This window comes from Trichoderma gamsii, assembly GCF_001481775.2.
Source record: "Trichoderma gamsii strain T6085 chromosome Unknown Scaffold_72.2, whole genome shotgun sequence".
Classification (NCBI taxonomy): Eukaryota; Fungi; Ascomycota; class Sordariomycetes; order Hypocreales; family Hypocreaceae; genus Trichoderma; species Trichoderma gamsii.
This window is the reverse complement of record NW_020171409.1, coordinates 26,029-41,192: the sequence shown is the minus strand read 5'-3', so window position 1 is coordinate 41,192 and position 15,164 is coordinate 26,029. Positions and strand designations below refer to the sequence as shown.

At 51.9% G+C, this 15,164-nt stretch overlaps 4 protein-coding genes across 4 annotated transcripts; 2 read left to right on the top strand and 2 right to left on the bottom strand.

Moving 5' to 3' along the window:
- Positions 1 to 652: 652 nt before the first annotated feature.
- Positions 653 to 1,855, top strand: TGAM01_v210785 (hypothetical protein; the record flags this gene model as incomplete). The annotated part of the gene is made up of 1 exon (XM_018803084.1): positions 653 to 1,855. One exon carries the CDS (start codon positions 653 to 655, stop codon positions 1,853 to 1,855), a length of 1,203 nt encoding a protein of 400 aa, XP_018663850.1.
- A 1,098-nt stretch (positions 1,856 to 2,953) lies between these two features.
- TGAM01_v210784 (hypothetical protein) lies at positions 2,954 to 4,519 on the bottom strand (the record flags this gene model as incomplete). Its single annotated transcript, XM_018803083.1, has 1 exon — positions 2,954 to 4,519. One exon carries the CDS (start codon positions 4,517 to 4,519, stop codon positions 2,954 to 2,956), a length of 1,566 nt encoding a protein of 521 aa, XP_018663849.1.
- A 4,071-nt stretch (positions 4,520 to 8,590) lies between these two features.
- Positions 8,591 to 11,974, top strand: TGAM01_v210783 (hypothetical protein; the record flags this gene model as incomplete). The annotated part of the gene is made up of 1 exon (XM_018803082.1): positions 8,591 to 11,974. The coding sequence occupies one exon, from the start codon at positions 8,591 to 8,593 to the stop codon at positions 11,972 to 11,974; it is 3,384 nt and encodes a 1,127-aa protein (XP_018663848.1).
- Positions 11,975 to 12,820: 846 nt separating this feature from the next.
- Positions 12,821 to 13,823, bottom strand: TGAM01_v210782 (glutathione S-transferase; the record flags this gene model as incomplete). Its single annotated transcript, XM_018803081.1, has 5 exons — positions 12,821 to 12,921; positions 13,068 to 13,235; positions 13,310 to 13,367; positions 13,436 to 13,660; positions 13,728 to 13,823. The coding sequence occupies 5 exons, from the start codon at positions 13,821 to 13,823 to the stop codon at positions 12,821 to 12,823; spliced, it is 648 nt and encodes a 215-aa protein (XP_018663847.1).
- Positions 13,824 to 15,164: the final 1,341 nt, after the last annotated feature.

Here is a 15,164-nt window from a genome sequence, read left to right as displayed (position 1 = left end):
AAACCAGCGGACCAATCAAGCCAAAATCATCCATATTAAAAACTCTAGATTTCACATGCCAAATTGACAATCTAAATCCTCCGAAAAAAGATTAAACTCCCTCTTCCAGGCACCCACCCAGCCGCACGTCCTCCACGGCGCCACCGCTCACCGACCGTCCGACTCGGGCTTGCCTCGGGTCCGGAACCGACGCCCGTAGTGCGTGTTTCTTCTCCAGCTTCCACTTCTTAGTGCAAAGCTGTAGCTTTCTGGGGGCTTTTGCCACGCAGCTGGTCAATGGATGACGCGTGGCTCGTCACACCATCTTTTCCATCATTTCTTACAAGTTAAGAAGCTAGCTGTATGAACGGTTTCCATACTGTACGCGCACTCGCTTAATTTGCCGCTCTCCTGTTTCTCTCTGCTTCGTTGGGTATCGACGGCGTACGTAGTTTGCTGAGCTGGCTGAATGACTGCCTAAAACAGTCATTAACTGGGTTACGCGGCTTTATTCTTGCTTTTTAGTCTACTGCTAGATATAAAGTTGGATGATAACCACGAGATAATTCTAGCGGGCCATAACTTTGCCTTATACACAATAGTATAACTTACACCTATACACATCCTTTTTACATTGATTCCTTTTACAACTCGTTTCAAACAACAACTCATCATGGCACCCCATTATGACAACCCATGGGACATTTTCCATTCCTGGTACGGCCCTGCTCCTCCTCGCCAGCCAGGTGCCGGTGTAGATCACACCGGCAACGCAGCGCCGCCGTTCCCTTTCCCATTCGGAGGTCCACACCCGCCTCCACCTCCGCCTTTTTCGTTCAACCCAGATGATTACCCCGATGAGGCCGACTGGAGTGGACGCCGCGGAGGACGCGGCAGACGCAATCGCTCGCCTCGTTATCGTGACCATCCGGAGTCTTACAGCGACAATGTGAATGCGGGAAGTGCTCAGGCGAACACAGCTTCCAGAGAGGCTGAAAATGAAAAGGGCAGCCACGATACCTCTCCAGACACCGCGCATGAAGGAGAGGACTTCCCTGACCCAGCGGAAGTCACTCCCTCGGAAAGCGACGATGGCGAAGACCATAACCACGGAGGTGTCCCTCCTCCCTTCTACTCCACCGAAGATCCCTCCGGTCGACGAGGCGGACGCGGCGGCGGCCCTCGAGGTCGTGGCGGCTGGGGCCATGCTCACGCTCACGCTCACAGCCACGGTCGAGGCGGCCGCTGTGGAGGCCGTCGCGGCGGATGGCGCCGAGGCTTCGGAGGTCCCTTCGGCGGAGGTCCCGGCGCTGGCGGCCCCGGAGGTCCTCACCACCCTCCCCCTCCCCCGCATCCTCCCTTTGACTTCCCCGGCATGATGCGCGGCTTCATGGACCACCCTTTCTTCCAGAATTTGCGCGAACAGGCTGAGCGGTACTATCGCCCTGCTGATGGAGAGAACACCCGCCAAGAGCAACAACAGCAGTCTGACGAGGCCGACGACAGCTTCACTCCACCCATTGACATCTTCAACACTCCCACTGCTTTCATCCTCCACGCCGCCCTTCCCGGCGCAAAGAAGGAGCATATTGGCGTGACCTGGAACCCTCAGTCCCGCACCCTCCGCATCGCCGGCGTCGTCCACCGGCCTGGAGATGAAGCATTCCTGCAGACTCTCACGTCAGTCCAGGAGCGCAGGGTTGGCCTTTTCGAGAAGGAGGTCAAGCTGCCTCCCGCGGGTGTATCCGAAGAAGACCAGGATGTGGAGGTGGATGGATCTGGCATCACGGCCAAGATGGAGGAGGGAGTGCTGATTGTGTCGGTGCCAAAGGTGGAGAAGGAGTGGATGGAGGTGCGAAAGGTGGACATTGAGTAAACGATGGATTATCTGTTGGATTTTAATTTTTTGAGGATAGCTAGGAACTTCTCTTCTTGTGTTGTGTTTTAACATGTTAGGTAGTATAGTAATTACGGCGTTATTTTTGGCTTGGATGGTAGTAGTTTAGCAAAAACAAATATACCACAAAAACACCTGCGTGCTTTTTGTACGCACAAAAGATCTCAAAGTAAAATCATTGATGTAGCAAAACAATTTGTTACCATGAATAACCAATTTTATTCATTCTCAGTCTACCATTCTGTCCTCCCCACCGTTATCGAAACAAGATATCCTTCTTCTGCGCCTGCGCCTGCGCTCACGCCACGGGGGTATTTATATGTTGACGTTGACATATAGCATTCTGAGGTCAGGCTCGTCGCGCTATTCAATTTCTCCCTTCCTTTCCATCTATCCATCCATCCATACTTGTACAGCATTCTGTTTGATGTGTTTTTTTTTTGTCTTTTTGTTTAGTTCTTGTTCTTCCTCTCGACCCAATTGACAAAAATAAAAAAGGTGTATGTTTATAGTGAGAATACATAAAGAAGAGAAAAGAAAATCTGTTGGGCCAAGTAAGAAGGGTTAAAAAAATGTGTTGGAATAATGAAGAAATCTCGCCAGCGATGTAAATTCGACAGGCTAAAAAGAAGTATGAAAAAATATAGTAAGGAAAATAGAGACCGAAAATTAAGAGAGAGAGGGAACAAAGTAAAAAAAAAAAATGCGTGTCCTTGGTAGTGATATAGCGTCAATCTTTGTCTCAGTGAGAGAAAACCGGTCCCTCTGTCTCGATGTATCTGTATGTATATGTCCTGAAAGAATCAATAATAAAAAAGAATAGGCTTAGAAAAAAAGAGTTGTTGGCCAAGATAGCGATAGGCCATATGTTCCAGCAGAAAAAAGAGTGTTGAAAAAAAGTCTCCAGTCAAATGTCTGTGTATCGAAACGTGAATTCGTCAGAGAGGGAGAAGGCCTTTTTTCTGCTGTATTAATAACAAGCGTATGAGCAGATGCACGTATTAAAACGATTATTAAAACAAGATTAAAAAAAGAAGTGAAAAGAAGAGGAAGGCGCAAAAAGCAAGTACAAGGGTCTTAGACCAACTCGTTTGTAATTTCTTCCCTCACATGCGCGCACCACTTTAGGATGGCCGCTTCAAAATCTAGCCAGACTTGGGGGCCATTGTTGTATACAATGCCCAGAGCGTCGATGGAGATCTTGCACTCGAAGCGCAGCTCGGCAGCCTTGGCCCAGTATCGGAGGTTGTCGGCGCTTCGGTATGGCTTCTGCGTGTCGACGTGGAAGGTTGGGATCGCTCCGAATCGCCTCCTGGATTTCTTGACTGCGGCGTTGTGCAGCCTCACAAGTCTAAGTCCGTTTTGCATGGCTTCTAGGAACGGTGTCGGTTGTTCAGCGGCGCCGGAAGCCGGCGTCCACTCGGGCAGCGGTTCGTCGTCGGGGTCCATGGAAAGAAGGAATAGTCGTTCACGCTCCAGCTCTTTGCCTGTCCAGTCGCCCGTCATCCACGACCAGCTCTGTCGCTCGGCCTGTTCCGTTGCTTCGATGGCCGCCTCCTTCTTGAGGATGTCAAAAACACTGTTGATCCAGGCAATCATGGTGTCAATCTCTTCGTTTTTCATGCCGTCCTTGAAGTTTCTGATGGCCATCTGCTTCAGCACCTCCATTACGCCCAAAAGATCTGTCCGGATCTGTTTTTCCGACTTGATCGAGTCCAACCGGTCAGGCAGTTCGTGGGCTGTATAGAAGTTCTTGGCGGCGCGGATGGCCAGGGTCAGGAAGTCGAGGATATTCATGCCTTGTAGCTCGTACCAGCTCTGGGTGTTTTCTGCAGGCATGTTGATCTGAGGCGCATCGGTAGCCGCATGAAGTGACCCTGCTTTTTGGGCTTTTGCTTCCTTGAGGACCTTGAGCGCATCTCGCAGCGCCGTCTCTAGCTCTGCCTTTAGCTCCGCTACCGTTGGAGGCTTGGGAACGACCTTTTGCCTGTGGTTGTATGTGCTGACTGTGGGTGGGAGAACGTCAGGGTCCTCCTCGAAGTCGTCGGAAAAGTCGTCCATCTCGCCCAGTCCCGTGGGAGATTCCATGACATTGTCAGTGATGAAGCCTTGTCCAGAGAAGTCTGGGCTGCTGCCCATGGAAACAAAAGAGGGGTCCACGTCGAATCCCCCAGACGTGGGTGTCGGTACCATCATAGGTGCTGTGCCCTCCAAGACTGCCAGATCAAGTGTCGCTCGTGGCTGCTTCTTACGGGCTAGTTGCCCGCCTTTGCCATCAAGCAGGCCTGTTCGGGCAAAGTAGTATTGCAGGTGTGCAATGCTGCCTAGGTTCATCACGCTCTCGCGGGACTTTGCACTTTTCGCAAAGTCGGTGCCTTGAGGCCGCATGAAGCCCCGGCGTCGGGTCCTGGAAGACGACCTCCCGGACACGGACTGCATCGACATGGTGGACATGCGAGACGAGTTGGACATTCGAGAGGACAGCTCGCTGCCCAGCGAGTCTCGGGAGTTGGCATCGGTGCTGGATCCCCGGGATGTGGTGGAAGCCGCCGAGAGAGCGCGGACCGGCTCAGGCTTTGCGCCGATGGCATGCGACGGAGCGGCGTCGGGAGAGTGCGGACGGTTCTCGGTTTCGGCAGACATGGCGTAGGAGGCAGAAGCAAAGACGGAATACAGGCGGTGGTGGCAGCAAGAGAGAGAAGCAGAGGTTTGCGGAGTTGAAGCTGGAGTTGAAGCTGGAGGAGTCCTGCGTGTGTCTCTCTAGTGCTGGTGCTTGCTCGCAGGAGAGGGGAAGCGGATCCTTGTTCGTCGTCTCCTGTGCGGCTCCGAGAAAGAGCAGAGTGGTTGTCGAAGGAGAAGAGAAGCGAGCGCTGCCGGAAGAGAATGGAGGATTGAAGACGGTTCACTTAAGCCGGCGTGCCTGATGCAGCTTGTCCAAGTCGCGTGCACCGGACTGGGGGAGGATATAACAGATTGAAGTGACGGCAAAATGGCTGCTAGGTAGCTGCCATTAACAAGCAGAGGTCAGTCAGCAATAGCGTGGTGGATACGGAGCACAAGCGGCGGAAGGGACTGGACAGAGCAAAAAGAGCGACAGAAAGCAAACGGTAGGGCTGCCTTGGGCTGGTGCTGAAGATCCGAGGCGGCGGACTCAGGGGCTGTGGCTCTGGCCGCCAAACATAGTTGGTGGGAGGAGACGTGGAGATGGGAAATTGCGTTGCGTGTTTTGGTGTTGTCCGGGGGGGCAACGACTTGAAACGGCCTCCATTTTCTGGCGTGTGGTTTTTGGCGTGCGCCGGTTCACGCAGCCCGTCGAGCTATGATGGATGCTTACCTGTGCATTAATTAGTGCATTGGAAGGTGGTATTAGGTCCTTCCATCTCCGCGCAGCGTGCAATTTGGCGCCATCGCCAAGTCCGAGAGCGCACATGTTGAAGCTTGCCGCTATCGTGGCGTTGCCTGAATAATGTCACGGCACAGGAGAGCACAGCACAGCACCCACAGCGCCGGCAGCGCCTCAATCGCTCCATAATTCAATCATTGATGTCTACTGGACACGGGCGCAGCACAGTCTCGGCGCTTCATGTCTGGAACAGACAGCGGGTGCACAGATACTGGTTGGCTGGTAATTGGTAACCTGAACTGATGATATCACCGGATGCTTCGTACTCGCAGCTGTCGCCGATTTGATGATGGTCCATGGCTGGGAAATCTCCCAGGTTCCCATTGCCAGGGTCCCAGGGCCTGCCAGGTCTCTTCCTGGCTTACTCGTACTGCTAGAGGCCAACGACCAGGTAAGCCCATGTGCGCCCCAGGCAAAAGTGACGGATCACTTCTTTCGCTGTCATCGCGATTCCCACGGTTCCTTGCCGCTGGTATCATATCCCAGGACAACGTGCTGTGCATAATTGTGATCTCCACAGAGTCGGGCGGAACTGAAAAGAGCAGAAACGGCAGTGTCCAAGTCTGGCAAGAAGGCATCAAAAAAGCATGGAAGCTGTACGGAGCACCAATGGAGGATAAGCAATCAAGCTGTGGTTGAGGTTGTAGTAGATAGATTGGTGTAGAGGAGAGCTGAAATGTGCCGTCAAGGTTTCAGAGCGCAAGCCTCCTTTAGTAGAAGGTACGTACCGTGAGTGCCGTACAACGACGTCGACCCAACTGTCACTCTTCATTAGCTGCTTGATGATGCCCAAAAGCCGATGTGAAAATACAACCTTGTATACCCATGCTTATCATAGAGTGCTCCGTACATATGATTCGTATTGCTATTGCATCATAAGCCCGCCGAGAATAGCTGCTCGCTTTCGAGCTGTCCCAGGACATGTACCTCAGAGGTAGCCACCGACGAATAGCGCGGGCCGTCGCGTCGCATCATGTACGAGCAGAGAGATTGGCCATCCAATTATATGGACCAAGGCAATTTACCTCGGGGCTAGCTACCAACCAGATACCAGGCTGCTACTAACACCATGAGCTCGGCAAAGTAAAATTACAGCCAGCGGCCATATCCAGTAGCTGCTCCGTCGTAGTAGTGGCAGGTATCTTGATTGTCTCCCCCGCCGTTTCTGCCATCCCAGAGCCCTCGTGACCCCAGCATGGAATTAAGACAGCATCGCAGGCACCTGGGCATATCGGACGGCAAGCTAATGTTGCCAGGTTGATAATGCAGAAAATGGCTGCAGGACGCCCTGGTGGAGGCGGCCCGGACAGGCATGGAGCCGTGGAGATTTCACAGCGTTTCAAGTGGTTTGAAGCTGCCAGAAGCGGGATGCCTGTGGAAGTGCTGTGGAAGCTCCCGTGTCAGCGGTGGGGATGCGCTAATTAGCCCGACATGGCTCTAATGCTAGCGCGCATCCAGTGCAACGCAGCGCCGGAGCTGCACGCTTGCAGTGCTGCAGTGCTGGAGGGAACATGAAGCTGTGCTGTGGAGGAACGGCAGTGGCAGCATTAGCGTGCGCCGCCGCTGGAACTGGTCCCCAACAAAGCAATTTGCAGCACGCCAGTTATTGCCTAGCCGGCAACTAGCCCAAATCCGTCCCTATCACCATTCCATCGCTTCTCGCCCTTGCCTCGTCCCATGCATTGTCTCAGCGAGTGCCATTATTAGGCGCGCTGAAAGGTGGCATCTTCTACCACCAGTGCACAGCGCCGCATCGCTCTCACATGTGTCACATCTGGCCGTTGATCTACCTATCCTTTGCGGGCTCTTAGTTGCGCACAAGCCTTTGATAGGCAGCTGTGATAACATAGAGATTCCATTTCCAGTAACACGCTCCATACCTCAGGTACGGGCTAGTCCCAGCAAGGTACCTCGGCCATCACAGCAAGGTACATGTCCAGGGCTGTCCACTTGTAAGGCACACAGAGAGCAGCTTCGCCAGGATCCCATTTGTCGAGCTCACGGGCTTTTAAAAATATCTTTCTTATTTCATTGTCCCGTTGGCTATACGTGGCCCCCCATGCCACATCCAGTCATCCATCTACGTAGTACCAATAAATGTGCAAGTTTGTTTGGCGCATCTAAATCAAGTCAAGAGGTCATAACACCCAAAAGAAAAAAAAGTACCCCCGGAGGGAGATGAGGGTACCTCTTCTAGTAGATCGTCTCTCCCTCTTAGCTCAGGAACAAGTAGCTCCCGTTAATTAACTTGAGCTTCTTCCTCTTGCACCCCTCCTGACCACAGTTTCCCTCTCCTTCAGCCCCCTTTTTTGATTCACCATAGAACAGCACTCGAGCAATCTGTGCTTGGCCTATTCGTCCAATCTCCCATTTTGGCTTTCGAGCTCGCCGCCTCCGCCCTCTCTTCTTCTGCCGACTTCTCGCTGTACTCGACTATTTTCAGCCTTTTTTACCTGACCCAGACTCCAGCCAGCCTGGGAGTCGAACAACCCCGGTACGCGGGCCTTACTTGATTCAGCCAGCTCATGGCCAAGGCCCAACGCGAGCCTTCTTCCAGGAGATCACCACCCGAGCCCGACTTGATTCCTATCGACGACGACAAACACCACGCTCTGTGACTGCGGGTTGACGACCTGGCAGCCGCATAATCCTCCGACGACGTCAGGGCCCTGCCCAAGCTTTATTGTCCTAGCTACTGCCCTATTATTACCGCTGATAGCTGTCTCCTGCGAGCTGCCGTCTCTTTGCAGCACTCTCCACCAGCACCGCATCGTCTGCGGGTAGAATATCCGCTCTTTCGCCCACTCTCCTGGTCAGCGCAGCCAAAAGCTGGGTCTCCAGCGACGCGGCCAGCGCAGGCATCCAGCGAACCCTACCGTGCATCCGCACATACCAGCCCACTTGCGCAGACTTCGAGGTTCGCTTGGGTTGGCAGCACGGCGGCACCGTCGGGAGTTTTCGAGCAGGCTGCGCGTCTTGATTGGGCCGTCGCGAGATAGCAGAAAAATTCATTCCAAACGAGGACCGCAACAACGGCTTATCAGCAACTGGACGCCTCACGGGTGGCGGCTTCGGTAACCAATCTCGAGCCGGCCCCTACCTGCGTGCATTCAACACACTTCCGTCGACTTGCCCCTCCCACCCACTGCGCCGCTGCACAGCCAGCAGGGCGCCGTTCAGGGCCGCCGTCCACTGAAAGGCACCTGGGCCCTCCACTAGCGCGCCGCTTGCTACGCCGCAGACGACTCTGAGTTCCCTGCGATCCTGTGGGCGGGCGGGTTCAACTGAACCCCAGCGATCACCTGCGGCCCATGACCACCAGCCATTCTGCTGTCGCCAGTGGCAGCCCAGACCGCGACTCGACGCCGGCCAACGAGAGCTCACCAGACGCTGACGTGGGTCTGAGTCCGAACCGCGACGTCGAGCAGCAGCCGAGCCATGATGCAGCCGAGCGGGACATAGACTTGCAAAAATTCACTGGCCAAACCGTCCAAACCGCTCAGTCGCCCGCCACCCCTTGCGCTGCTCCGGCTTCAGGAGCAGCTCCAGTTCCAGCTTCAGCTTCGGCTTCAGCTGCAGCTACTGCCACGCTTGCCGCCACGGTCGCATCCACCCCCTCACATCACACAGCGACTGCAGATCTGTCAACACCGAGGACCAACGGCAGCGCGAGTATCGATAACGGCGACACTAACAACAATCACAATATTGACAGCATCACCAGGGCCAATAACGGCAACGGTAGCATCTGCCACGACGCGATTCCAGTCGATGCTGCCGACCTTACTCTGAGCCCTACCACCAGCACCACCTCCAGCAAATATCGCAGCCGAAGCAGCACTCTTCTGGAAGCCGAGCCGTCGCATGAAGTCCTGGTTGCCGCATTTCGAAAGACATCGCCTGGTCTTGCTGCTCGCCTAAAGGCTCTGGGCCTTGAAGCAGCAGCCAAGCGAGCAGTCATCGAGAAGCAGCACATCGATTCCATCGGTCGACTTGACGAAGAGCAGCTCCGCCAGCTCGACGAGAGACACCAGGCAGGATCCGTCACCGCCATCATCTCTCGCCGCGGCCGTGCCTGGAAAGGCATTGGCCCCCCTCCTCCGCATAGCAGATCGCTGAGCCAGTCGGACGACTTATCCATGTCTCCCATTGCTGATTCCTATCAGCTACCCGAACTGCCTGATATCCAGGAACCAGATTCCCTCCAAGACGCCCTCGCTAAATCTCTCGCCATGGACACGCAAAAGTATCGGTTGCCCGACCACTTGAACGGTAACGGAACCAAGGTCACTCTGGATACTCGACGCGAGCACCTGGAACGAATTACGCGTCCACCTTCTCCCAAAGAATATCCGCCTTTACCTTCCTCGCCTCCCGCCGCTTCCCCTTCACACTCCCCTTCAAATTCTCTTTCCTATTCCCCCGCATATTCCCCATCCCCTCCAACTCCTCCGCCCAAGGAATCGCCACTTGTAGAAACAGCGCCTCCCGAAATACTCGCCTTCAATGATTTCACGCCAGACATGAACTCATACTTTACGCCGAGCCACAATCGACCTGGGTCAATATACACTCTCTCACGAGTGTCATTTGCTAATCAGCTAGCTCAGCTAACCATGCTCGGTATTCCTGATGCAGATGCACTCTCTAGCAAGGTTTCGGCAATCCCAACGGCACCGGTGGCTTCCAAGGCTCTCATCAATGCTGCCGAACAAATTCGCAGCTGGATTTCCAAGGCCCAGGAAGTCGTTGCCGGACTGGATAGTGAAGATGACGTAGAGTGGGCTGCAGCTGGTGGCCGTGAGGGCTTGGAAGAAGTTGAAAACGCCATCAGTCGGTTCGAGCATCTCATCAACGCCTATGTTAACGCCATTGATGAACTGCAAAACCGGCCTGATATTGCTGACGCGTCGACCGACGACCTCAGACGAGCCGTTACCCAGATGGAGGCGATTGCAGACGAATGGGCTCGGATCAAGCGCACTCTGCAGAGCGTGCGAAACCAGGTGGAGATTGCCATGGAATGGGAAGAACTATGGAACAGCGTACTGGGCGACATACAGACCGAGATGGATGAACTTTCGCGGCTCGTCTTTGAGATGGAAGAGCGTCGGCACAAGAGCCTTGCCGTTGCCGCAAACGGCGACAATGTCGACATTGGTGACCTGGAGACTATTGTTGAAGACAATCCCCTCTCAGCCGCACGGCTGCAGCCGCCGAATCGCCTCAGTCTTGCGTTGCCACTTACTCCCAACGCACCAGGCAATACGGCCATGTCTCAAGATGATTCTAGCCTGCTCGCCCTTTTCGCTAGAATGCAGCCTTTGAGAGCATCTCTAGATTTTCTCCCTATGCGACTGTCCGTCTTTGAACAAAGGGCGAAGCATGCATTTCCTACCGCATGTGAAGAGCTGGATATGCGACACGATGGCCTTGATGGGAGTTACAAGAAGCTTGAAAAGGATGCAGAGTCTCTTCGTAAAGAGCTCGGGGAAGACAGATGGGTCATTGTCTTCCGCGGTGCGGGACGACAGGCTCAGAAGATGCACGAGTCTGTGGAACGGTCTCTGATGAAGCTAAGGGAAGCTCTTGATTCCGGCATGCATTTGACGAACCAACCTTCCATTGCCAAAAAGATTGAGAGCTACGAAGCCAAGAAGACACATTACGGTCCCGCTATTGGGCGAGTTTTGTCTATCATTGACAAGGGTGTCAAAGACCGGTTGACCGTCAATGGCGAGATTTTGCGTCTCCATACAGAACTGCAAACGCGATGGGAGTCTTTGAAGCTTGATATGGGAGACATGGATGCCATTCTCGAGGATATCTACGCAGAGAGAAAGAACCAGAAGCTACGAGATTCCATCTCCAGTATGCTCTCCAACGACAGGTCCACCAACGGCAGCGGCATGGAAACTCCAGGAAGCTCTCCCCCTTCGTCTGTGATTATGCCAAACATGGGCCGCGACCCACGCACGCCCGCACGGAAACAAGGTGTAAACCAGCTTCGATCTCCCAACGCAAGCTCCTCTAGTCTCATGTCCTCGTCCTCTAGCCGAAGGGACTCATCATTGCCTGCCCCTGTCTCGAAACTTGGCAAGAAGACTCCTTCTAGGCTCTCCTACTATCCCCCTTCAGCATCCGCCTCGACTCTACGACCTGCCTCGACCATGGGGCACCGACCAAGATGGAACTCTTCTGCCAATAATTTAGAAGTCGAAGGTGGCCACACCTCGCACAGGACGCCTGCGCCCGTAAGGTCGACGTCGGCTCTTACGCCGCTATCTACCTCCAAGTTGCCCACCCCTCGAAGCTCTCTTACACGGGCCGGCTCAGAATCCCCCATGTCAGAGTCATTCCCCAGATCTTGGTCCAGGACAGGCCACTCCCGACTTTCATTCCGTGAGCGTCTTACCTCTCCCGGGCCTTATTCGCAATCAAGCCTGTTCAAGCAAACGCCGTCTCGTCGTTCCAACGCGCAGCCCAATGTTTCAACCTTGAACCTGGACACCCAAAACAGCCGCCCTAGCAGCTCGTTGGCTTCGTCTCGACGGCAAAGCTTGCTGCCAATGCCAAGAAGGCCAGATTCTAGGGGTGGATCAAGCCCACTGCCCATATTTAGCCGGTTCACTTCTCGCAAGTATAGCGACAACCCTCCCGAGCCGAAAGATCTTAAGCCCAGGTGGCGATTTTGAAGCAAACAATACTTGACGGCAGATTCATAAGATTATGGTATCAAATTTTTTTTTTAAAAAAGGAATTGGAATCGGATTGTCTGTTATCTTGCGTGTTTATTTGCTTCTTCTGTAACACCACGTGTCGAATGCTTATTTTATATGAAGCCTCTCAAATTCAAAAACAAAAAAACCTCGTTGCTTCACTTCGGCTCACATATATAGCACGCCACTCGTGTTTTTTTTTTCTCTCTCAAGTAATTTCTACTATTATTTGTCTTTTCCATAGCGTGGCGTAAAGGATTCAAAGAGGAGCAAAGCGAAGCGAGCTGAGCTGGCGGTGTGTGAAGGAGTTGACGTGGAAAAAAGAATGGACGCGACACAAAAGGTGGTTTTGGTTGGCATGTGTCGGCATCTTGTTTTCTTTATTTTCCTCTCTCTGCCTTCTATTTTCACAATATTGCTTTTAACTAATTCAATCCTCTTTTCCCCATTCTCACTGACCGGTCTCATTGCGCGTGCCTTATCCTCTTTCTTTGTCATATATATTTTCTTGTTTTTTGCTGTTAGAATAGCTGAGATTCCCGGAGCTGGCTTGTTATATGCTACGGCTAGCTCTACAATTTTTTCTTTTTCTTCTTTAGTTTAACTAGAGCTAATCCGAACACTTCATTCCTGATATTTGAAGGAGCTACCCTTGAAATGGGATATTCCCGTGTTTGTTCCTCATTATTTATGAAGCGACTGGCGAGTTTACTATACACTGGTTATGTGAGATGCAACTCCTGATTGGTCTCACTTCACAAGAGTTGTCCTCTTCTCTTATTCTCAGGCGTTCTACTTTGCCATCCTCAAACGCTGGCTATTTTAAGGCACTTGCCGACCCTTCTGGAAGGCTGGACGCTGGGAAAGCGTCCTGAGCCACTTGTCGATGTGCGGGAACTTGTCTAGCGAGATTCCCGTGTAGTCTGAAGAGCTCTTTTAATTAGTCAAGTGCTTAAGAGAAAGGGGGAGAAAAGAGATGACTACAAATCGCAATGCTTAAAAGAAGGAAAAGTAAAAAGCTCTAAGGATGACGAGATAGAGGAAAGAAGGAAAGAACGAAAGTATTTACCGCGATCGAGAACCCACCCAAAGAGGGCGCAGTCAGCAATGGTAACGCGGTTGCCGACGAGGAAGCCCGAAGTAGACTTTGCGAGCTGAGATTCCATGACGGAGTAGAGACGGCGGGTCTCGTTGATGTAGCGGTCGATGCTGTATTGGTTCTTTTCCGGCGCAGCATCTAGGCGGTATACAATTTAGATATATATAGGCTTCTTTAAGCCGATGGAGTATAGAGATGTGAATGAAACTTACTGATGAAATGTTTTGCTTGTCCTTGCATAGGGCCGACGCCACCTATCTGCCAGTGAAGCTTAAAAATGAGAATTAGTCATTTATCAATTCTTTCTTTTAAATGCAAATGACAATGGCAGTTCTTACCCAGCTGTTTACCTCCCATATCTCTTTAGAGTCCCTGGAATATGAGACTCTGTTATCTTTATCATAACGATCCACGAGATACTGCAGGATAGCGCCACTTTCAAAGACGTGAATGTCGGACCCGTCGGTCCATTTATCTGTAACTGCGGGAAGTCGGCCATTGGGATTAATCTTGAGGAACCAAGGCTCTTTTTGCTCGTTGATGCTGACGTCGATTGCGCGGACCTAAGCGTACGGAGAAAGGAGGAGGTGTAAGCCAATTACTAGTTAATAGGCGTATTTAGATATTCACCTTGTACTCTAGGCCCAGCTCTTCTAGCAGGATGGAAATCTTGATGCCGTTGGGCGTGGCTACCGTATAGAGCGTGATATCAGTTGGAATGCCCATATTGACGAATACAGCTTATTGTAGATTGAATAGTATCCAAGTGTCAACTTTCTTTAATATCATTACATATACGGTGTTTATATATGAATGCAGTGTACGTAAAGCGTCTTATATGCCGCTTAGAAACCTCATAATTACTAAGTGCTCCCCATTGATCTATAGAAGATTCCTCTTTGGCGTAGAGAATAATCCTATTTGGACCATAATTCCCGAGACGTAAGCTTAATAAAAGCTTGAACTTGGTTAAACTTGAGTACTATAACGCGTAATGATGGCTACTTATAAGTAATCAACATATAATTCCCCACCCTTCAAACAATTACTTGTCCTTTTGCTTCATCAGCCACAGCATATGCATCACATCGCCCTCTCGAACTCTCAATGTAACCCTTCTAGACGGCTTCAGCATCTGATACTTTTTGCCTACCAGCAGCTCATACGTGAACCCGGCCTCGTCTTCAATCCTGCATCCGTCGAAGCCGGCGATTGGGATCCATATGCCGGCCGTTCTGGTGGGAAGGCTGGGCAGCCCTTCTGCATATGACCCAGTCGAACCCGGGGTACTTTGTATAATGGGATATATAAGTAAGTATACACACACGCACACACATATATGAACCAGTCCTCGATTAAGACTTAGATAAACGTGAATAAATAAAAAACAAACTTTTGACTCCAGCGGCCACGTCATATACTCCACGCCGCCACCTATACACTGCTCAACATGAGGCGAAAACATGGTGGCGTGCCAATCAGCGTTTGGATTCCCAATGAGCCAGGTAATCAGATTCTGCAGCACTCTCTGCTCTACGGCGTCGAGATCTTCCACCACAATCTGCTCTCCGCTCTCTCCTTTTACCGTCGTCATGAGAAAGAGGAACTTGCGCAAATAGAAGATTTGGGTTTGTTCCCTTTATAGACACGCTTCTCGGGCTTTTCTATGCGGGGTTTTTAAAGCTGAAAGCCTTCGCGAAACCCAGTTGCTATCATGTGACGGGAGCTCCCCCAAGTTCATCTGAGCAGCTACTGATTCACGATTCTGACATTGAACAAAGCCTTTACAACATCTGTAGTCAAGATGAAATACATGTATAAAGACATATATACACACGTGCGGCCTGTTTCTCATATCTACTTATATTGCCTCTAATCGCTGAGCCATAATCCGCATCCCCCATCTTTCCTCTTTTTTTCTTCTAATGCGCCGCTCCAAAGGGAATAAGGATGTAAATGCCGAAATCGCCCAAATCAAAATCGCCTCGTTAAATGCAATCATCTCTGCCGCACAACGTCGTAGCGCTGAGGGCAGAATGCTAAGAGGAAGGATATCTTCGTTACGTC